Genomic DNA, 23,786 nt, shown 5'->3' on the forward strand with positions numbered 1-23,786 from the left:
CGAGAGAAATAAATAAAATCGTTGGCTGGATGTTGCTTTCTTAATGGATATTTGTGCAGGTATCAAAACAGTAGTACTCCGAAAAAGAATCAAAATAAGCATCTCTAAATCATAATTCAGTATTAGATTAGACTTAGCGGAGGAATCTCTCATCTTCGAAGCTCTGCTAGGGAAAAAAGTTTGTACAAAAAAAATACGAGATTTAGAAAATGAATTTGAGTAAAATTTTAAACCCATTTTTTATATGGATTGAGTTTTAGGTAAGATTTTTTAGCTTGAGCCTGGCCTAATCCGATTATATTATGTTATAAAAATTAATTATATTAATTACACATGTTAAATAATAATTATATATTTATATTAAATTACTAATCCAATAACAATTAAATTCATTATCCAAAACTTTAAAAAAATTATCTAACTAATTAACTCAACTCAAAATATAAAATTTTAAAAATTATTTTATATACAATAAATATTTATGGTAGCGTTTTTAATATAAATTTTTTTAATGTGTCGAAAATTTTTTTAGCATTTTTAAGGTATTTAATGTATTAATTTTTAAAAAATTATTTTGAAATAAAAACTAATCTAAAAAAATCAAATATGGATGAGCCATGTTGGGCCCGAGTTTACTTTTCTTAAATTAGCCTAAATTTGATAAAAAAGTAAGTCTATTTTTCAAGTCAGACCCGAACTTGAAAAAATAGTCTAGATATCTTGCATGAGCTCGACTCAGTTCATAAACACCCCTAATACAGATTATAATGAGAGATTTGAAAGATACAATGGCGTAAAGAGTTACTATACTGCATTGAGAGAAGTTTACGATTGTGCACTTATGAGGGATTTATCTATTTATTTTAAGGTTGTGATATTTTTTCGAAACAAAAATATTTAGTGTCAAGTAATTAAATCTCTTATTGCAGATATTCTGAAAAAAATTAAATAACTGGCCATACTTCATTTCTATAAAAAAAAAATCAAACTCGATCATATTGTTAGAAAATTAACAATCTGGTTAAGAATTGTGATATTCGTTTTTGGTCAGAATCACAGAACTTTGAGTAGGTAAAATCCTGCACTTGGACCATGTCCATTGAGATCTACTTTTGTGGCTGAATAAAAAAGAGGGCTATGCTGCTTATTTGATGGCACATTGATCATTACTCTCCCGTTAACTATGGTTGAAATCGGTTAGTTTCGGTCGGGTTTTAAAGATTTTTTAAATTATTTATCAAAATTCGATTTAGTTTGATTTTCTATTTTTCTATTAATTTTTTTAAACATATTTTAATAAAATAAATTTTATTTTATAGTTTTTAAATATTATTTGATAAAATTTTAAAAAAATTTCATAAATACTTTTAAGAAACAATAATTTTTAAGAACTTTTAAATTAATTTTATTATTTTAAATGTAAAATATTTTTTATATCATAAAATTAAAATTAATAAGAACAAAATTTGGTTGAGTTTCGGATAATTACAATTTTTAAACTTGTAGTTCATAAACTGTCCAAATATCTTAATTCGAGTCAATTTTAATTTAATCAATTTTTTACTCAACTCTAACAATATATTTAGTAAGATGTATAGCCATTTTTTCTTTTTTATTATCGTACATAAATTAATGTTACCATTTTATCTAAAATTTTATTTAATATTTACATATTTATTAATAAATATATTTATTATATAAAATTTTCATTCACATGATTTATATATCCTAATCTAATTAACGTAACATTCCCGTCGATTCAATTTTGTGGCAAACATCATCTTAGAGTTCACCATCATTCTGCCTACCCATGTTCAAAGATGGGACACATTGAGGCATTTAGCGTGTAATAGGACCATACCATCTGCTTGTTCTAACGAAAACCAGAATTATATCATTAAAATATATTTGTATTTCTTAAAAGGCAGATCATTCAGTTTTTCTATTTGTTCCAACGAAAAAGTAATTTTAAGCCATTATTTTGTAGGTTATATCTTATTATCAAATAATAATCAAGTCCTCTATCATAAAAATAAATGGTTTATGACCATATTTATTTTTAAATATTAATAAGAGGATATTATTTATTCATTTATCGAACTATAAATTTTATTATTGTGAATGATATTATATATTGTAAAAGTCATGCACTCAACATAAAACAACTCGAATTACTAATTTCTCATAGGCCTGACCTAAATGGGTCCAAACATACAAGCCTGTTGGGTTGAACAAAAATAAGCCACGTCTGGACAAGTTTCCCTATGCCTCTATTTACTATTCCGTCAATCACAAATTGATCCATTTGTATAAACAAGAAGGTAGGTTTTAGATGAAGCCATGCAAAAGCACCTGATCCAATACATTTTTAAAATTAGAACCATTAAGTGCACACAATTTGCACAAAATGGTAACCCTAATAGGACATATAAATAATAAACCTACCTCCTACACACCCATTTGATGTTTCTGGAAAACTCTTCTACTACTCCATTGCTTTCATCGTTTTTTTTTTTTTTTCATATTTCCTTGTATAAAATTTCCATGGAATTGTATAAGGGGCACTGCCACCTAGGCTAAAAACGCCGGTGATGGCGTAAATCAAGAAAATATTGGCTTTTTAGCTTTATTTTTTGTTTTAAAATCCATTTTTCATAATCATGTTCTAATGTTTTTATATAAAAAAAGCTTTTTTTTTAAGATTTAATTTTTATTACTTGCATTATTTAAAGGAGCTGTATTTGAAATTTCAACGGCAAATACAAGGTGTACACCCTTGATGATGATGCCAATGGAGCCAAACTTTTACTGTTTCTATATTAAATAACAAAATTTTACGAAATTAGCATGCACTGTTTAAAAACCAACAGATTGTTTATTTGTTTATTTTTAAAAATATATTTTTTATTTAATAACTCTAATATGAACGTGCACCATAAATTATTTAATTTAATATATTTTTATATTTAAAATTTAAGTATATTGTTGGTTTTAAATTTAGTGGTCTAATATTTTTTCCAATTTTTATTATAGGAACTTTGATAATATTCTTTCAGGATAAATACTAAAATTATACATGAACTATGGTTTAATATGCAATTGTATATATGAACTTTGATTTTGTGTAATTTTATACATGAAATTTTGATTTGATCCAATTCTTATAAATTGTTAACACAATTATTGATATAATAACATTATTTTATATTTATATATTGCATGCATAAATAATTATATTTATCCAATATAAAAATAAACTAAAGTACTTATTTCTTTAAATATGTGTATGATTAAATCAAAATTAATGTTTCAAGTATACATTTAAACCACAATTAGAATTTCACGTGTATTATTGCACCAAATTAAAATTAATGTATACAATTACACATTAAATCAACTTTTATATATAATTTTAAGATTTATCCTATTCCTTATTAAGCAAAAAAGTTTAGAATAGGCAATATTTATATTTTTAAAAATATAAAATGGTTTTAAACATTGATAGATAATGATTTTAAGAAGGAATTTGACATGTTCTATAGCTTTAACTTATATTTTAAATAATTAGAATATATAAAATTGTATTCATCACAAAACCTAATATTGTTATGCTGTCTTAGTAAAGGTAAGATAAAAATGAATAACAAATAATTCAATATTATATGTGGGTATTCTAGATGGTTTAAAGCTCACTCAACAAAGAGGTCATGACAAGATGATAATCCAAATAAACAGTTTGAAGGCTATTAAGGTCATACATGAAAGTGTTTTGAGTACCTCAAACTCTGACCTAATCAAACGAATTCATCACATATTGTCTCAAGAAGATTGGTGAATATTAAGATACATTTTTAGAGAGCATAATCAAAGCACTGATTGTTTAGTTAAGTTGGCCTTTGCAAAAAAGGAGGGCTTACAATTATTTGAACTCCCGCCTAAGTAAGCCTTAGAATTTCTTGAAGTAAACAAGGAAAATGGTGTTTTTATCTCTCAGCTATTTTCAATGTAATTCTTTAATATAGTTTTTATATTATTCACCAAAAAGAGAGAGAGAGAGAGCGCTTAGATAAAAGATAAGGCTTGTTTTCTAGATGGGTCGAGTCTCAAGTAGTAATTTTTTTGATCCGAGCCAGGCTGAATTAGTTGTTTTCTTGTTGTTTTGCTTTCATTTCACTGTTGTTTTACTACCATTTTATTGTTATTATTTGAATATTGTATAACTCTTATTTTATTGTTAATTTTGCTACTATTTTAGAGATATTTGCTTACTAAATGATAACTACTTTAGTGTTATTTAAGTATAAAGACTTTTTAATCTATTTTAATTTATTAGGAAATATTTATTTTAATATTTTTAATATATTAGATAGTATTATATTTTTTAATTTATTTTTTAAAAAATAATCTAAAGAAATTTAATACGGACAAATTAGGTTGAGCTCGAACTTAGTATTTTTAATCTAGGTTAGACTTAAACAGAATTTTAAACCAAATTTTTGGGTTGGGTCTAGGCCTAAAAAACAAGTCTTAAATTTTGCATGTGCCTAGTCCGAACCTAATAAGTCTAATTAGCAGCCTATCGAGATCCTTAAATCTCAGAGCAGAAGAGGAACGACTGACTTGGTTGATGATATTCGATAATTGATGTCTCAACAGTGGCAAGTGAAGGTGCAGCATGCAGTGCCTGGTGTCAACTCCGTGGCAGATGCCATGGCCAGGGTTGCAAGAGGACTATCTCCGAGGGTACACTTTTTGAACGACCTCCTGATTCTGTTGAATGTTTGCTTCAATTTGATCTGTAATAGCTTATAATACTATGTGATTGATCTGGCTAAACTTACATCTGGCTTCCTTTAAAAAAAATAAAAATTCAAATATCAAGTCTACAAACATAAGTCAACAACGCCTTGCCATACTGAAAAGATTAAAATCCCAAATTTTAGAGGGCTAAGAAATTAGAAATTTTAGACTGTTTCTGAAGTGTCGTTTACCTTACTATTTCTTTAATCAATTCTTCTATTCTTTTTCCCCTTCCCCATTCCATGCTGCTTAAAACTTGAATCCCCCCTTAAATAATCACAAGCCATTGCCAACGGTCTTCTCATCACATGGCGCCGATCAAATTTTTGAAAACCAAAACTATATTTGTCTCTTTCCCCAAGTACTTTCCCCAAGTACTTCCCCCATTTTCTTTCCACTAGTTTTTGCCAAAGATTCCACGTCTTAAATACCAGTTCAAGCGCCTGTCTGTCTGTGAATGCTGACACTGATTTCTAAAATGGGGAATTGTGCTCTCAAAGGTGCCGTTGAGGAGTGCAGCCATTCCATCAGGGTTTTAACCGATGCCGGCGAAATCATTGATTTCAAGGGCCCCAAACTAGCTCGGGACATCGTAAATGGTTTTCCAGGGTATGGTATTTGCAGAAGAGGCCAAGCTTCAGCCCCATTGGCTGAAGATGAATGCTTGGTTAATGGGGGATTTTACTATCTTCTTCCCATGGGCAAGTTTCAGAAAAATGGTGACTCTGGGGTGATTCCAAAGGATAAGGAAGAAGGTGTTAAGAAAGATGAAGTGGATCGGGTTGATCAGATAGAGCGACCGAAGATGTCGTCGGCGGATTTCGTTGAGAATTTGTCGAGTGGGTCTTCGTCGGCTTTGGAAGTGCTGTCGTCGGAGAAGAACGGGGTTTGGAAGGTGAAATTGGTGATCAGCAGTCAGCAACTGGGGGATATTTTGTCGCAACAAGTGAACACTGAGGCGTTGATTGAGAAGATGAGGATGGCGGCTAGCTCAGCTGTTGTAACTCCACGGCGGACCAAGCGGTTTTGGGGGGTGGCCTCCTGGAAGAAGCCAGCGGTGTCAAGTGTGTTCAAGGTTGCCACTGATAATACCAAATCACCATAGCTAATTATTGAATTAGAAAGAAAAAAATGCTTAGTAGCTTAAGCATCTTCTTGTACATATAATTAATTGAAATTTTAGAAACCCATGTTGGCTTCAACGCTTCAAGCATCAAATTCCGAGAAACAATGATAATTCTGGTTATGGCCTTATTTTCAGTTTCACTCTCCCTTCTTGACTTTATCTTCATGTTTTGACTCTAATTGGTTCATAATTTATGTCAAATTCTTTAAACATAAACTAAAAATACATATTAAATTATTTAAAAGTTTTCATTTAAATTATTAAATTATTCAAAAAAATTATTCAAATCATTTTACTATTTTTTTAATTTTTGTCAATAAGCTTCATGCGACATTCAATGATAGGTACGGTAGATTCGTGACATCGATAAGTAGAATATATTTTAGATTCAAATCATTTTACGGTTAATGTCAAAAAATGACAAAAAATTATTTAAATTTTAATTTACAGATATATAACATCCAAAACTGTTTGATAAAAATAAAGTTTTCAAATGATGAAAATAATGACAATAAAAAAATCATATAACATCAATTTTAGCAACCAAATAATTTAAATGAAAAAACTTTAAATAATGTAGTGACTAAATGATATCTTCTTTTAATTAATACCCATGGTTTATTGAGTAATAGTAGTTTACCCAAAAATTTTAAAAGAAAAAAAAACAAAAAAACAAAATTAAGGTTCCACCGAGATTTGAACTCGGGTTACTGGATTCAGAGTCCAATGTCCTGACCACTAGACCATGGAACCCTTTGAGATTGTGGGCCCAAACTTAAGCTTCTTATTGTGTTACGCTTTTAGATCCGACTTGCGCTGCTTCTTTTGACGTATTAGGAGGCAAGGAAATAACAACATTGGACTAAAATATGAAACATGATTTACCACACATGCAAAAAAAAAGAAGAAAAAAAACCAAAACTGAGGTGGCAAAGCTGAGAAAGATGGACCTTTGATAGAAATTTCAAGCAAACTTTGCTTTTGCTAATAAATTAATTGCTAGTGTCTGCTATGAAGGCTAGTCCTAAAAAATATGCACTTTCTATTAACTCTTTATTTTCTGTTATCCATTAACAATATGTTCTTCCATATCACCATCAGTGAGCAAAACCGAGCTGTGATGATGCACAAGGTACCACCGTCCATGATGGAACTCAAAGACGTTAGTCATGTTAAATGCGCTATTATCCATGTCAACATAGGTTTTCATAGTAACCCAAGCCATGTCTGTCAATACCCGGGCTCGAACATCTGTAACATGAAAATCAACCCCTTGCTGCAAATTAAATGCTAGGTGCCAACTGAATATCACCGCATTATATCTGCAATTGGGAAAAAGAACATCAGATATCAGCAAAGCAAACCAGTGATATGAAAGACCTAAGCCTAAGGAAAATACTGAGATGATATATTTTACTAATCCGCAGATTAGCTAATGTCAACCTACTTCCTCTGAAAAAATAAAAAACCATGAAGGTCATAATTCTGATACGACTAGGCTGAGGGTAGAAATATCATCAAGGCCCTTATACTAGGAGTCAGATTGCATTTTGCCCTTTCTACTAAAAAAATGTGCAAATTAGTCCCTAAGTTAAATCAAAGAGCAAATTGGTCTTTTCAATTAAAATTTTATCTATTTCTACTGTTAAAAATTGGTCTATGTATATCAACATGAGGTATATGTGAACATCTATCTTCAGCATAACATCTCTTCTTCTCAATACTTCCTGCACCTATGGGGTACCTTGCCTTTTGTTTGAGGCATAAATTTGTCTCATGCTTATAGCAAAAAACATGACAAATTTTTTTTGTTGAAGTGCACTAATAAGTTAGGGAAAAAGCATTGTTACTCCAAGTGAGGAAATCACCATGAGCTAATATTGTAAAAGAATTCCAATGTTGGAACCAACTAAACAGACTCAAGCCACATATATCGTGGTCGTATAATCAATCCACTATCATCCTCCGAATTAGATCTCCTTTTTAGTTTCATATATTTTGAAATCATCGCAGCATATACTAGGTATCTTAGATAGGAAAATATCAAAGGACCGGATCCACATTTGACTCGCATTTAATTAACTGCTGCATTACATTACATCTATAAATGGGCAGACAAGCATGTCCATCTATATGGCCAAAAAAAGCGCATGTCTATGTAACTCATACAGTGGAACAGATCTACATGAAATTGTTCAAGCAACAAGATAAAAGAATTAAAATGAGTAATGACACCATAACTTTTACAGGGCCGAGTTCAAAGTTTGAACCCAGACCTACCTCAAGACTAGACCATGAATTTTAGAGCAGAAGCTTGATGAAAAATCATAGGAATTACTGAAATTATAACCTTCCATCATCATAAAGACAAAAAGCAGTAAACAACAAACCCTGAAAAAAGTTCTCCAGATGCATGAACACACTTTACATAATCCGCATTGAGCCAAAAACGAATCATCCCTGGAAGAGACCTATCTCTGATGATGTTAAAGAATTCGGTATTAACATTCATTATGGCTCTTGTAGCCGCATAGTATGCCTTCCACCCATTAACTGGTGTTACGGTATCTTGCTCCAAAGTAAAATCCTAACAAACAAAAGATTAACACAGAAACAACCAACTTTTAAGAGAAACATGATAATGCACAGTGGTAAGAGAAAAAAAAAATTGCAATCACCAGATAACGGCCCAAAAGTTCAAAATTTTGAGTGATTCATTGATTGCTTACTAAAGCCTATGAGGTGATAAAAAACTCACACCACAAAGGAACAAAATAGAAGACACATAAACATTAAAGCAAGTACATTTTTTTCATTCGAGATAAACAAGTAGTGCCACGATTTTGTTTAGTTAGGTTCTTAATTCTACTCTCTCCAATAAACTAAGAACTAAAAGATTGAGGAAATTGGGTACCTTGTGATAAAGCGCTTTCCAAACATTATCATCATTGGCCGCCTTTCTCATCAGCGAATTCGTCATGGAGAGCTGGCACAGGCTCGGATAATCCAAGTAACTGAGCGCGTGTGTTGTAATCTCTGGCACTAACTGCTCCATCATCGACGCCCCGTTCTGTCTCTCCGCCACTACATTGGAAACATCCGCGGTCACCATACTTCCCTCAACCGGAGCACCGGCACCGCCGTGAACGAACGCCGCGGAATCGGAATTTCCGTTGAGGGAGAGGGAACAGTTGCAGGAGGACGAGGGTGTGGCTCCTTTGCTTTCGTCTTTGCCGGATGACGTGGAGGGACCAGAGGCGTTTGATTTGCGGGGCCTCTTGAAGAATGATCGGACGGCGACGAGGAGGGAAAGGAAGGTGATGATTGTGGCTATGATGAACGGCTGAAGGGACTTGAAGGCTATGGAGAGGCTATAGGCAATCTCCATTTATGACACATTAAAGCTTCCCCGTACATGAAATAAAACCCTAGAAATTCCCACAGATTCCAAAACAAAATTTAATTAAAACACAATTCTCAGGTCTGTTTTCTTAATTTGAGGCTTTCGGCAATACTATATCCTGAAGTTTTGAAAAAAAATATATTTTTTAAATTAAATTAAATTTTGTTGCAGAAGAGAGGACGGAGAGTCGTAACGGAGTTGGGGGAGAAATTCAAACCAAAAAAATAGGTCAGCATTGGGGCCATTGGGAGATAGTTTCGTAATTGTAGTTTTCAGAAAATTTTCTTTAGCAACGGCGTCGTAAGGGATACGTTATTTTTTCATCTCCAGTTGAGTTGTGAAATTTTGATTTAACCTAATTTTAGAGTTTTAGAAAATAGATTGATTTTTAAAAATAATAATATTTTTAATATTTAAATAATTTTAATAAAAATATTTTTCGTATTTTTTAAAATATTTTTAAAGCTATTCTTAATGAAATAAACATAATATAAATATATTTTTTATAAAATATTATAGTAATATTTCTTTTTAGAATCAAAATTTATTTTATAATAATTAATATCATATATATATAAACTTAATTAATAAACATTATCTAATTAAAATTTAATTTAAATTTCATAAAATTAAATATTATTTAAATAAATACTTATATTTATATAATTAAAATATTAATATTTTATACAATAAAATATTTATTATATTTATAATTGTAATATAAATTTATTATTAAAATATTGATATAGATATTTTTCAATAATATATTTAGAACATTATTTAAAATTTAAAATTATTATTGTTAAAATTTATTATTAAAATAAAATTGTAATATTAAATTATATTAATTATATTATTAAATATAAATAATTAAATAGGTATGTTTAATAATATTGAACATTATAATATACGATATTAATACTTTTAAATATTTTAAAATTAAAATAAAAATTATTATTGATATAATAATATTAGACTTGATTTCAATTTAATTTTTATATAAAAACAAAATTATTAATAAATAAGTTCTTTCCGGAAAAACCTTTGCACATAAGTGCATTCATTCCTTGTAGTGTCATGTTGGTAAGTGTATTTTGATATGATCAATAGGATTGAATGGCTCGTATAGGTCTTCATAACTAACATCTTGATGCCTTTAGGTAACATAGTAACTTTTATTTCCTAAGCAAAAGGGGTTTCTTCGAAGCTTTGAGTCCGAGGAATGTAGGTGGGGCTACTATTTTTCTTTCTATAGCTTCCATTTTGGCTTGCTTCGGAGTGGGTAACATTGGTAGCCTAGTAAGAGTAAATCACAAACGAGTTAGTAATTGAAAAGGAAGAGAGTTTGAGGTTACTTAATTACGAGATGCGACGAGGAGCCTTTAAGGACAACTTTAAGAACTCTTCAGGCTTCACTTACTGCTTAAGAGAAAAAAACTTCAAAATGAGTTGAAGAAGAAGCATCATAAACTTAAGGATTGTCATTTAGGAATCAAGGGAGTTTAGACGAGATTTTAGGAGGCTTACGAACTCCTTAGACTCCTTATCAGGAAGATTGACATCTCCCATAGTATCCAAGGAAGGTAGGCCTTAAAAGTGGGAGAGAGATGAGTGAGGTATGCTATGTGGACTCCTCAAACTCCTCGAAGATGAAAGACTCGAACTTCTTAATCTTGGAGTTTCAAAGGGGAGAGAAACTACAAGTGATGCAAAAAGCTTGTAGGTTTGAACTTGGATTTAGGCATTGGACGGTTTTGTGGCGTGAAGAGGCCTAATCTTGGGGTTTCTAAGTGAGTTGTAAACATTCTAAACTCCTCAAACTCCTCTTAGGATGTAAGGGTCTTGTGACTCATGGTTCTGAAGTTACGTAAGTGTGAGATCTTGGTGCAATGGAAGGTTATCTCGTAGTTTGCGTGCAATTACAATAGTTTATAGACTCCTTGAGAATGAAGGATGTCTTGGCTCAAGGTTTTGAGTTGGAGGAAAAATTAAAAGCGGTGAAAGGAACTTGACAAGACCTAAACCTAGAATTAGGTGTTGGAAAGCCTTAGAGTGTGGAAAGACATAATCTTGTGGTTTTTGAGTGGCTTATAGACGTAGCAGACTCCTCAAATTCCTTGAGTCTTTCTTTGGACATGCAAGAAAGGAATTGTGGTTAGTGTAGGCTGGAATTTTTACCTCTAGAGCACACTCCAACACTTAAATCAAGCATGTAACATGTTATGGTGTTCGCTATAATTGACCCGCTATTCAATTAAGATCAACTTGACCCCTTTTATTTCGCTAAGTATATGGTTCGTCAAACCATATAGTTTGCCTAAATGGGTTTGCCCCACCATGCAATGAACTCATACTTAAGAAACATGTGTTGGCCCTACAATAAGATATGTGTTAGTATGCATGGGGACCTATCTAATCCTAGCATGTCAAATTAAGAGACCATGCTTTATAAATAGAAAAATTGACCTCCATGAAAAATAGACTTACGAAAACACTCAACGTAACCAAATTTTGAAAATTTTAAAAGAGTAGAAAGAAACCTTGTGACTGATGGTATGGTTGCAAATGACAATGATATTTGCTTTTTATAAAGCTTTTTGTGACAACTTGAGGAAGCCGACTTCCCATTATAGGCTTAGAAGATACATCAGTAGGTAGAAAGATTCTTCCTTAAACCTTGAATCAATGGATTATTACTGGGCATGGGCATTCTTGACTTTGTAGGAATTAATGGATTATTACTGGGCATGGGCATTCTTGACTTTGTAGACTTCTTCTAATGGGCTTTAAGCCACCTTACAAGCCCTTGATATTTTACTATTTTGCTCCAACAAAAAGTATAAAGTCAATGATGTCATCTACCATGTCTTACTTTTTTTATTAATTAGCATTATGCAAGTATCAAAATGGAAATTAAATTGAGAAAAGTCTAGTTATATAGCTGAATTAAGCAAAAATATACATATAGTGACTAAAGGAGCACTAGTGAGAGGTATGGATGTCCTACGTTAGCCATGAAATTGAAATTGAAGTTGAAGTTGAACTGTATGTGATTTATGGAAGCTTACAACATAGTTGGTTCAAAACAATAATCGGACTTGGACAAACCGACAACGCTGGTTTTGTACTTTTGTTAGAAAAATATAAATCAAAGGCGAAGACTTTAGGAAATATAAATAATTGTTTCAAAAGGAACATAGAAAATGAGTCAGAAAAAGCTATTGTCATCATCAGCCATTATAGTCTGCAAATCCAAGCACAATCAAGACAAAGGAAGAAGAACAAAGCACCAGTGGAGTACTGAGCTCAGCTAATTAATGGAGTTCTGAAATCACCAATCTTCCTCCTCCTCCTCCTCTTTCCGAAAAATAAAGGTCAACTCATGTAACAAAATCTATAATTTCTCTTGTTATTTCAATATATGGTAGGAAAATTCATCGCTTTTATAGATTTTGAACTGGTGTCATCTTTTAACTAATGGTTTTTTTTTTTCTTTTTTCTTTTTGTGGGATGCATTGGTTTAATTTAAGACAACTGAAAGCTTGATTATTGGTTGTTTTGATTGAATGGAACAGTTGGAATGGGACAATGTCGACTTTTTTCTTCTATTTGTTATTTTGGGTCCTACACCATCTTCCTGTCTGTAAAACTAGTTGACTTTCTCGCATGATTTTCTGCATTTTTAGGATCTTGATTTCTTTTGGGCCTAAATGTCTTTAATGGTTAAGGAATTAGCTCAAGTAATTAAGAGAATCAGAATCTAACACCCACTCCTGCTGATCCAGTTTAGTAGATTTAATTCATTACTAACTATTTTTTTATTTTGGAGGCCAAACCACTATCAAACGATTCACTTCATTGCATATCTTTGTCCTGTCACTGTTTTTGGTGGTGACTGTTTCCTTCTTGCTTGGCACAATATAGTAGTAACAGTTCTTTTAAGAGAGTATTCATAGTAAAATTTTGAGATATACAGAAATGATGGTTTTAGTTTATTAAGGATTTTACTGTTGGATGGATGTAAATTCTTGTCTCGATGTAGCAGATATCATCAGATAGACTATTTGCTCGAATCCCATCCCTGAGAATCTTGTTTTGTTTAGTTCTGCATACTTTGATGGGCTGCTTTTGCTTGAAGAAACTTAGACACAAGGCTGGGTATGAAGCGCCTATCAATCTTGCTTCCGAAACACCTTGTAAGTTAGACAGTGAAGAATGACCTAATAACTTGTTTTCTCTTTACATGTTTCAGTCTTTTTCTTTTCGCAATTCCCACTTAGTTCTGTTGTGCAAACAATATACTTGTAGAGTACTTAACTTTGAAACTGCTTTAGTTTTTAAGATTCATAGATGAAAGGATATCGATCCTACATATGCTGCTGCTTAAAAGGCTAGATTTCTGAGTATCAATTCGCACAATCTGTAGTATATTTGGTTGCCTAAGTGTAGAGCATGTCTTAAATTTTGACAGTTACGGTGAACGAAGTAGAAGCTTTATATGATCTGTTCAAGAAGTTAAGCAACTCCATAATTGACGATGGTCTGATTCACAAGGTACATCTATTCCAGTATGGTTCATATATTTGATTTCTGTTTGTGGGGTTACCTTAGATTGTTTGAGTCGCAATGTACCAACCATAGCTTCTTTGAAATTCGGAAAAATCAATACATATTCTTTCACCATTTCTTTTAAGTTCACTTTCTTTGAAATGTTCTCCAAACAGGAAGAATTTCAGCTTGCACTCTTTAAAAACAGCAATAAGCAGAACCTCTTTGCGGATAGAGTGAGTATCCTGTCATTCGGAACTATTTTCTTTTGTCATTTTACATACTTTAATTCTCAATACATATCTAGTTTATTGCAGATATTTGATTTATTCGATGTTAAACATAATGGGGTTATTGAATTCGGAGAGTTCGTCCGGTCTTTAAGTGTGTTCCATCCTAATGCTCCCGAAGCAGATAAAATTGCTTGTATGTAATACACATCTGAGATAAAATGTTTTCATCTACCATAGCATCAAAAATAATTCTTTCATTTCTGTTATTCTTACAAATGAAAACTAAAGTTGGTAAATATATCTTCTTACAGTCTTATTTAAACTGTATGACCTACGACAGACCGGCTGCATCGAGGTTGAAGAAGTAAGTACTTTTTAACTTGATCTTTTCTTAATTGTTTGCTTCAGATAACGTCAATATCAACGAAAAATCACTCTTTTTTTTTATATCTTGCCTGATTGATGTAGTACTATTGTCATCATGTTTCCATTTTCGAAATCAAACTTCTATAATTTTGTAGTTTACTACTCAATATTCTTGTTGATCATTGCATTCAGATTCTGACGTTTCATCTCATTTTCCTTCTTTATGACCTAAATCGGAAGTTGAAAGAGATGGTAATGGCTCTACTTTGCGAAAACAACATGTCACTTTCCGGAGATGTGGTGGACTTGATTGTGGAAAAGGTGCTGGACATTTTGAACTGATAGATTTGTTCCATTTTATCATTCTGCTTTCTGGACCTTTTACAATGGCCGTATATTCCTATTTGTGCAGACAATGATAGAGGCAGATACAAAAAGAGATGGGAAGATCGATGACGAAGAATGGAAGGAATTTGTGAAAAAGAATCCGTCAGTCATAAAGATCATGACTCTTTCGGATTTGAAGTGAGTTCTAAAGTTCTTTCATCTTCGCCTCTAGTCTAAGTTCATCCTTTTTCCTTCTATGAGTGTCACTCGAGTTCGGTCTTCTCTTTTCGATTCCAAACTCAGTCATTCGATGAAATATTTACTTTCGGATATTATGTTTCAGGGATTTAACCCTTGCATTTCCCAGCTTTGTAATGAACTCCGAAGTCAGGGATTTGTAGCAACCAGTGAAGAATTGAGAAAAAATTGAACTGAAGCTATTGATTTCAGGTCATTGTTTGCACTTGGATTATGAAATCTGATTTCAATTTTCAATAACTTGATACCTTCTGCACCATATAGGAACTGTATGTACTGAAAATTTATTCAATTCCTAGCAGAGATGAAAACTCGTTCCGGACGACTGGAAAGAATTTATATGAATTCTAAAGAGTAATATGATGTTTTATATGCTCAGTAATCTATTTTACATTTTGTAAGCCCAACATTAAAGCAGTATATAAAATCTTTACAATTAGTGCTAATAACAAATTTCTCAATCAGAATGTTCCCTATGCTAGCTAGTTTCATTCTTTGTTTGTCGGTAATAAATTCTAGCAGATAAAGATGCTACCTGCTAGCAGAAGAAGGTTTTATACGAGGTTGTTCAGGCTTTGACTAAAAACCATTTTTTCCAAGTTCATTGGATAGCACATTTCGGTGTGACGGCTGCTCCACACATTGTCTGCAAGTATCGCATTCACTGCATCAGTTGGATGAAACTGATCCCACCAGATGTGATCTGAAGCGTTGCGACACGCCATTTGCGGTGACATGCACATCATCCATCCATTATATTTCCCTAACCCACAGCAAGCATTGGCAGTGGACTCGAAACCTGAATCGGAATCCATAAAAGCCATCAAAAGGTAATCAAGGATCTCAAACAAAATGCATAGAGAAAAACACAGTTCAGAATTTGGATGATCATACCGTAATTCTTATGGTTGCGAATTATATCCATGGAACCTTGAAACACGTCACAGAAAATTATGCCAGCATCAGGAAGCTCATGGAGAAGCTCATCAGTCATGTATCTCGTGAAAAAGTTGAACTCCATGATCATATCATTTATCTCTTCAACACACTCCCCATTGTTGCTCTTGTACCGCTGCAAGTAGTACGGAGCACAACCGATTGGTGGTAGCCCCATCACGACGAATCTCCGAACATTTGTGTTGTACAAATTCTGGTTTACCAATACTTAACAGGTCAGGAGTTACCAATAAATCCAAATTCCGACAAACTAGAATTAAGCATGAAACAAAGAGAAGACAGTGATAGTCACCTTTATTTCCTGCCTCATTGTGGAGGCTAAGAACTGATTGAAGCCCCAAGGTAAGTACAAATTTTGCACATTTGATACATTCCGCAAATAGTAGTGTATGTAGTCATTTATCCCAATCGAAATGTAAAGAACTGAACTGGAGATGAGATCAATGGCGACATCCTCACCGAGGCTTAAAACGAACTGCTGATAAGTATCACTGAACTGCTGAATTTGGTGGGTGAGTGAGATGTGCTGACCCTATTTGATGAACAAATGATATGAATATCTAGTTACCTAAAGGAGAAATTGTGATTTATGTTACTTGATCTCAGGGTGCGAGTACCCCAAACTGTTGTATTTGGAGAGCCGCAAATTCCTGGGATCTTTTGTACCCTTTAGCAATATCCATTTGCCCAAAGCAAGGGACAGCCGAGATTCGAATCCCAGACTGCTGGATGCCATCTTTTGAGGGTGACTGTAAACACTTGCAAGAACTTCAATCCGAATTACAAGTTGATAAAATAACTCTTATATATTTATTAATGAGACAGTTGAAATCATATTCATACCAACTCCGATCCACTTGAGAAAATAATGCCAGCGGCGGCAGATGCATAGTTGACTCCATGAAGCATATCTTCCAGCTCTCCAGTTTGTCCAAGATAACTCGGCACAAAGGGAAGTCCAAGATGCAATGCTGATTAAAAGGTAACCAAAATCCAAATATGAAAAAATGAAAAATGCCCAGGACATAAAACTAACCCAATGTCACACTCAATGCCTAAAACATGAATAAAATCAGGCAAGAAAATGAAGAAAGATAAGATAGTGATGAATTACCAAGATAATCAACAGGGATTCTTCCATTGCAGAAGCGTCCAGTGGGGAGATGGGTGTCGAAATCTCGACCATAAGGAGGACGATCGGCGCGAGCAAAGGTGCCAAGATAGTTGTTGTTGCCACAGTCGACAGTGGAGTCGCCGATAATGAAGAGTGCAGGGACCAGAGGGGAAGAAACAGCTGGGGATAACAAGGGCGTGGGAGAAGCTGAAGAAGAAGGAGGCCTGGAAAGGTTATCGACAATGAAGATCTGATTTGAGGAAAGATTGTAAAGTTCTTGAGGGAATCGAAGAGCTTTGGAATGCGAAACAATGGCGGAAATGAGAAAGATGGCAAGAAGATGAGTAGTTAACATTTCTTTTGTGTTAATGTTTCAAGAAGTGGGAGTCAGGCTTGGAATTTGGCGGGCAGGGTAAGTAGTTTATTTTGTGGAAAATGGGGGAATGTTTAGTTAATATCTTTTTTAATGCTAATAGTTTTATTAAATATCATAACTGATTGCATTATTAATTATTTCCAAAATACTGGGGTTATGACTATCAAAACTTTTTTTATTATATAATTTTTAAAATTATTTACAACCCTTCTCTAATATATAATTAAAAATATTTATAATTAAAAATATTTATATTTCAACGCATTTAAATACTCATTTCAACAACAATATGGATATCAGCACCATCAGAGTAATCTTAAATATATTTTAACATGTTTATGTTGTGTCAGTCATGTTTTACTTAGTCTATCATAATGCTTCTATTTAAAATTTTATGTGTTACTTACCAATGTACCTATAATATATTCGTGTAATTTTTGTTTCATTTAATGTTTTAATTATTTTTCATATTATTTTTATATCATGTATTAATTTATTGCATGTTTGTATTATTGTATTTAAGAGTGGAGTGATTCTGAACATTATATCAAAAATCCTTAAAAGTTAATTTTCTTGAATCAAATTACTATATATTTATAATATAAATATTTTATTCAAAATATAGAATCAAATCATTATATACCAATATAAATATCTTGGTCAAAATATGGAAGAGGATTTATCTAGTAATTTTAAAATTTATCTCAAAAATGCTTAAATTAATAAATTGCAAAAAGAAAAAAGAAAGAATCGAGATGTATTTGGGTAAGACTCAAGTTATTTCCAAAATGTGTTCGGATGCTTAAATTAATGAATGAAAAATCACATAAACGATAAAGTGGCAAACCATTTGCATATTATACAGCTTTAAAGAAACTCAGAATACACAACAAATGATGTTTGCATTCTTAAATATGGTAAAAAATATATTGCTTTAACGAAAATACAACAAAACAGATCCCAATACCATGCCCCACGGATCTAAATTTACCCACTCTTACTTGGACCAAGCGACCGTATCGATTTCAGCTTGTGCACTCCTATATAATTCCAGTCTCTTCGCAAGAGCGGATCGGCGTTCCATGATTGCTGGATCCTCATTCAGTAATGCTGATAATCGTTTTTGCTACAAAAAAAAATTCCCAGAAATCATTCACTGATCCTCATCTGTTTCACCAAAATAAGTAACAGACGGTAAGTTGGTTAAGAGAGGACATTTCTCACCTCCAGTTTACCCAATTCCGTGTAGAAAAAGTCAAGCAGGCTTCTTTTAGCTTCACGGACTTGACAATAAACAATGGACTTTGGAATCGAGTGGCGCAAAGTAGCGCAGACCATATTTACGTAAGACAAAACTGTACTTCCTGCTCATACATTGTTAGAAACCCATTATCAGAAATAAAATACATCGAATAATAGTATCCTTCGATTAAGTTTCAAACAATTGAGATCCATCCTCAAACTTTGTGTATATGAACCTACCAATTCTCCTCAGGTAGGAGTCATTGTATCGGTCAAATATTGATTGCGTAGCACTGCCACCCTTATCCACGTCTTGAGGAAGCTTTCGGAAGAACTCAACTGTAAGGTAACAACATTCCATATCAACCAGTTGAAGTGTTGCTTTTTTGCTCTGATCCCTCATTCTTTCAAGAGACTCAATCGCAGCATTTCCCACCTCTCCTCTGAGTGCAGGATATTGCTTCAACTCCTGAAAACCAAACCATGTTGACTCTTATAAACCTTGAAGAATACTAAACTCAATGTCAAAAGATAGAAAAATAGCAGGCAAAATTTCTTTGATGCATGAACAATATAAGCAAAGATGGGAACATACTGGAGTTTCACTCATAGCCTTGTGAACCAGATCCTTCAGAATGGAATGAGTCTGAAAAATGTAACAAATGAAATCAATCCAATTTGAAGCATCACTCCATGACCAACATGATCCCTAGTAAACCGAGACCTTAATAGCAATTAAAAATTATCAACATTTTTTATGCAAGACAACTAAATAGAAGAGGAAAGCAAGAATCTTGATACTTGAAAGAAAAAAAATGTTTTTTAAGAATCACAACTGAACTGATGCTGAAAGAAAAAGAAAACCAGATGACCTTGGTATGCCAAATTGAATATGACAGATATACCATTTTTTCTAAAATTTACTTTCATACCGCATCAACAGCAGCCTCAGCTGGACCTCTGATAGTAACTAAAGTAGATTCAATCAAACGACGATATCCTTGTTCAGGAGCTATTAAATGTGGTTGATAGCCATCAGCTTCAGTAATAAGCTTCCTAATATTCTCCATTGATAGTTGCCTGTCAAATTGCAACCTTTTCAAAGCAGCAGGAAGTTGGTTGTCGAAAACATTGTAAACCTTATCACCACCAGTACGCCTGTGAACAACATTGAAAGTCAAGACAAAACCTCTAACAAAATTAGCAAAAATTGAATGATGTTAAAGACAGGTGTATTAAGGAAGGTAAAACAAGACGTGATACATACACCCCATCTAAATGTTCTCTGAAATTTTGATCAAAAAGACGGCAAATCTCCATAATTGTGTACAACTTCCCCTGTATAAGCATCTCAATCATCAGTAATTCCTAAAGAGCTTATAACTAATAATCAACTGAAAGTGGAATAGCCAAAGAATTCCAAAATCCACACACAAGAGCACACTTACACCCGCATCAGCTGCAATAGGCTTTCCAAGGCGACTCAATTCGGTTTCAAGTTCAGCAATTGTTTTATTAATAAGGGACTGAATGCCAGGGATTCTAGACTTGATAACAGTTTCCAAATGCTGAGACATTAACCAGTATGACAAAGTTAATACAACTTAAGAAAAGATAGCACTAAACCCAGTATCATCTTGTCCTTTACAAGAAAGTATAGGATAAAAAGTAAAAAGAAAAAGGAAAAAAGAAATAAACGCCCTATAGATTACCTTTGAAAGCATCTTAGCAAGATGCTCAGAACCCATTCTATGAGCAAGATGCCTATACTCAGGAGTACCAGAAAAATACTCACGCTCTCTACGTCGAGCAGCAATCATATCCACATTCTTGTTAATATCTGCTTGTGAGCGATTCACGACACCAACCCAAGGGAATTTCAGCCGGTAAGATTTGCCTTCCAATATCTAAGTCAAAGGAAACATTAATCAGAACATGATAACACCTAAGGCATCCAATACTAAAGATTTAAAAGTTTTAGCATCCAAATCATGCATAAAACAAGTTACATCAACTGCATCAGTGCCCTTATCCATCAGATCAATCTTTGTCAAGACACCAAGAGTCCTCTCCCCTGAAAGATTTATAACAATGCTTAGTATCAGAAAAACCCAAAACATCCAACCATAATGCTTTGAGCAACCAATGAGTCAAAAGTTTACACATCATAGCAATCCTTTTACAATAGTAGTACAAATTTAAAAACACGCATGACTTCACGGTTCATTGATATCTCTCAAAAGAAAGTAGAGACGATGATAATCTTGAGCTGCATGGCAAGGAAAAGAATATTGAATGAACTAGTATAGCAAAATAATAACCTGTAGGGTCCACCTCTCTTGAGATTTTAATTGCGTCCGATGTAGCAAGATCTTGATTAGCAGGTGAAATTGCCAAGATAATACAGTTGGGCTGCAGAAACAGTTCAAGAAAAATAGCAACAATGTTCAGCTGTCATTTTTGCACAAACCATAAAAAATGTACACTGCAAAGTTATTGGAAACAGAGGAAGTGGCAATTACAGCAACAATCTACAATCCACTTTTCCTACAATTTTCGAAGAAGTCACATATAAAATACACATTATCCTAAAATATTGTTGGCAGTAACATCATTGTAAATCTTATTTAAGTAAATTTTACTAGAAGGAGCACACAATAAAGATCAAATGCATTTTACCTTCTCAATGTAAGAGCGAACCATGTTCTCAATATCTTGCACAATGCTCTCGGGCTGACCCTCTACATTTAGCAAGATAATCAATCAATTTCACATAGTAACATACAAATTAATCAAGAATTTCATTGGTCATGTTGCAGCGGAAAAGCTAAAAGGATAGGGTTTAAAAGTGATAAAATGGTATGGCTATTATATTTGAATTTAAAATGAGAAAGACAATTGCACTTTGAATATTACACTTCTTTTTTAGGTCACCGTGGAAATATATTGCAGTCAACGAATAACAGTAATATAAGGCTTAAATTTTTCTAGGTGTAAATTTACTGGGCATTCATTAACTTACCAACTGCTACCTTCGTAAGACCAGGAAGGTCAATCAGAGTCAAATTGACAACTGCAAAAAAAAAAAAAAAAAAGGGGGGAACACAGAATAAGTAAAGGGGAAAAAAACTAGTAAATACATAGAAAATAAATAATCCACAAAAGAGAAGGAATAATTATCTGCCACCAGATTATACCATTGGGAGAATATATGCTAAGATGAATTGGAACACTGGAGATTTGCTTGGTTCGGCCAGTTTCTCTATCCGTCTCATCTTGAATCTCCTTCCTAACGGCAGCTGCAAACACAGATAATGATTAGTGAAGTTAAAACCTAAGTCTAACTGATGCTAAAATTTGGCACGAAAACGAAAGCTGAAAGGATAAAAGTAATAAACTTACCGAAATCGGTGAATCTTTTTCTTGGAAGGTGAAGAAATTCAGCGTATTCTCTGCTTCCTTCATCAGTCTTATGAAGCTGCAACACCAGAGGTCTCCGGGTAACAATTCCTGCATGAATTTTTAACTCAGTGAACAAAAAAAATACTCATTTCTTGATTTAATGTCATCTTTTCTTAATTTTACCTGATCCACGGGGTAAAAAATCTTTGCCGACAATGCTTTCGAGCACCGAAGATTTCCCTGAACTCTGTTCAAATTCGAAACCTCATGTCAGCTGAAAGAAAAAAAAATTTACTAGAATTGAAAATAGAACGGAAGATCGAGTGCTGACCTGACCGCCGACGACGGCAATCGCAGGTAATGAGTCCCAAAGAGTCGGCAATGCACTTGCTTCTCCATGGTCACCAAGAGCGGTGCAAGCTCTTTGAATCTTGTTCACAAGAGAAATTAAATTCTCCATTTCTTTTTAAAGCAACAGATCGGTGCCGGCGACGATAATAGGCGTCAGATTCAATCAAGCTGATGAACAAATCAGCAACGGCACCTCAGATCTGAGACAGTTTTTTTTTTTTTGTTAAGTTTTGAAATAGGAAGAAAAATGAAGAGGTTGGCTTTAAAGTGAAGCCCGTTTTACTTAAAAGGTGACTCAGTCTCGATACGACATGACAATAAGCAACGCCTAGAGAAAATGAGAAGTCTATGACTCGCTAACTCGGCTGAGTTAACTCGCGAGTAGCGAGTCTGTCGCTGCAAAGTCGCTCTTTGTTTGCTACCAATTGCTAAGGCCGTGTTTGTGTGGTTCGTGTTTAAAATTCATTTTTTAACTTTTTCTTTTAAATCGTAATTGATTTTTACGTTTTTCTACCAATAATTTAGATTTATATTTATCTTAAAATATTCGAGTTTATTTAAGAAACATTTTTTTGTATTTTTATGAATTACTGATAAAGTGATAATTATACGTTATTAAGTTCAAAACCTTTAAGAAAAATAATTTATATGGTATTTATTAAGAATGTATATGTTAATAAAATATGAAGATTATCATTTGAGTTCTAATTCAATTGACATTATTATTTTTATTAATGTAAGAGGACGCGAATTTAATAATAACTTATAATAAAATTAATATTAAAAAATAAAATATAAAAATTGAATGATTAATAGATAATTAATGTCAAAACTAGTGCACACTCAATATGGTTGATAATTTGAAATAATAAAATTAAATTAAATATATTTTTAAAATAATTTATTTAATAATATAATATTTTTATATTTTAAAATAAAAAAATTTGAAGTAGATTTTCTTAAAAATAAAAAAAATAACATTAAAACTATAGATGAAGTATAATTAATTTTGTTATAATTAACGTCAAAATGACCGTAAAACGATTGTAAATAAATAATAAAAGATAAAACTATGTTCTAATTAAAATCAAATAGTAGAAATATAGCTTTATATGGCCCTTGACTTCTCGCCCCCCACAAATTCTATTATTTTACTACAGTATTTATTTATTCAACAAGTAACGAAATTTAAATCACTCAATATTTAGCAAACTCTAACAATACATTTTGACTTGGTTAAAAAAAAAAAAAAAAGGGAAAGCATGTGATAACCTTTTCCTTGT

General features: G+C 32.8%; 5 protein-coding genes and 1 non-coding gene across 8 annotated transcripts; 2 read left to right on the forward strand and 4 right to left on the reverse strand.

Annotated features, from left to right (window-relative positions):
* The first annotated feature begins 5,278 nt into the window (after positions 1–5,278).
* On the forward strand, positions 5,279–5,905 carry LOC108455438 (uncharacterized). The gene has a single exon (XM_017753996.1). The coding sequence runs from the start codon at positions 5,279–5,281 to the stop codon at positions 5,903–5,905; it is 627 nt and encodes a 208-aa protein (XP_017609485.1).
* Positions 5,906–6,607: 702 nt separating this feature from the next.
* TRNAQ-CUG (transfer RNA glutamine (anticodon CUG)) lies at positions 6,608–6,679 on the reverse strand. Its single transcript has one exon. It is a non-coding gene; the product is annotated as a tRNA-Gln (tRNA).
* Positions 6,680–6,862: 183 nt separating this feature from the next.
* Positions 6,863–9,643, reverse strand: LOC108454950 (F-box protein SKIP8-like). Of its 2 annotated transcripts, none has more exons than XM_017753591.2 (3): positions 8,841–9,643; positions 8,350–8,513; positions 6,863–7,248 (listed from the first exon to the last, which is right to left on the reverse strand). In XM_017753591.2, the coding sequence occupies exons 1-3, from the start codon at positions 9,312–9,314 to the stop codon at positions 6,990–6,992; spliced, it is 897 nt and encodes a 298-aa protein (XP_017609080.1). In that variant the 5' UTR covers positions 9,315–9,643; the 3' UTR covers positions 6,863–6,989. The 2 variants fall into 2 exon arrangements, with proteins under 2 accessions (XP_017609080.1, XP_017609079.1); XM_017753590.2 differs by having other exon boundaries at positions 8,317–8,513; positions 8,841–9,639.
* Positions 9,644–12,299: 2,656 nt separating this feature from the next.
* On the forward strand, positions 12,300–15,514 carry LOC108455756 (calcineurin B-like protein 8). 2 transcript variants are annotated; one of them, XM_017754302.2, is made up of 9 exons: positions 12,300–12,703; positions 13,375–13,525; positions 13,801–13,883; positions 14,054–14,113; positions 14,195–14,303; positions 14,422–14,474; positions 14,717–14,797; positions 14,889–15,001; positions 15,147–15,514. In XM_017754302.2, exons 2-9 carry the CDS (start codon positions 13,447–13,449, stop codon positions 15,202–15,204), a joined length of 636 nt encoding a protein of 211 aa, XP_017609791.1. In that variant the 5' UTR covers positions 12,300–12,703; positions 13,375–13,446; the 3' UTR covers positions 15,205–15,514. The 2 variants fall into 2 exon arrangements, with proteins under 2 accessions (XP_017609791.1, XP_017609792.1); XM_017754303.2 differs by having other exon boundaries at positions 13,433–13,525.
* On the reverse strand, positions 15,397–17,579 carry LOC108455755 (GDSL esterase/lipase At1g71691). Its single transcript, XM_017754301.2, has 5 exons — positions 17,133–17,579; positions 16,862–16,989; positions 16,311–16,550; positions 15,956–16,211; positions 15,397–15,860 (listed from the first exon to the last, which is right to left on the reverse strand). The coding sequence occupies exons 1-5, from the start codon at positions 17,485–17,487 to the stop codon at positions 15,616–15,618; spliced, it is 1,224 nt and encodes a 407-aa protein (XP_017609790.1). The 5' UTR covers positions 17,488–17,579; the 3' UTR covers positions 15,397–15,615.
* A 706-nt stretch (positions 17,580–18,285) lies between these two features.
* LOC108457139 (dynamin-related protein 12A) lies at positions 18,286–22,968 on the reverse strand. The gene is made up of 16 exons (XM_017756005.2): positions 22,484–22,968; positions 22,336–22,399; positions 22,153–22,260; positions 21,948–22,049; positions 21,773–21,823; positions 21,430–21,491; positions 21,072–21,162; positions 20,760–20,824; positions 20,463–20,657; positions 20,199–20,318; positions 20,018–20,088; positions 19,683–19,908; positions 19,346–19,396; positions 18,991–19,219; positions 18,733–18,872; positions 18,286–18,634 (listed from the first exon to the last, which is right to left on the reverse strand). Exons 1-16 carry the CDS (start codon positions 22,610–22,612, stop codon positions 18,506–18,508), a joined length of 1,833 nt encoding a protein of 610 aa, XP_017611494.2. The 5' UTR covers positions 22,613–22,968; the 3' UTR covers positions 18,286–18,505.
* Between the last annotated feature and the right edge of the window lie 818 nt (positions 22,969–23,786).

The sequence above is a fragment of the Gossypium arboreum genome, chromosome 9 (assembly GCF_025698485.1).
Source record: "Gossypium arboreum isolate Shixiya-1 chromosome 9, ASM2569848v2, whole genome shotgun sequence".
Lineage (NCBI taxonomy): Eukaryota > Viridiplantae > Streptophyta > Magnoliopsida > Malvales > Malvaceae > Gossypium > Gossypium arboreum.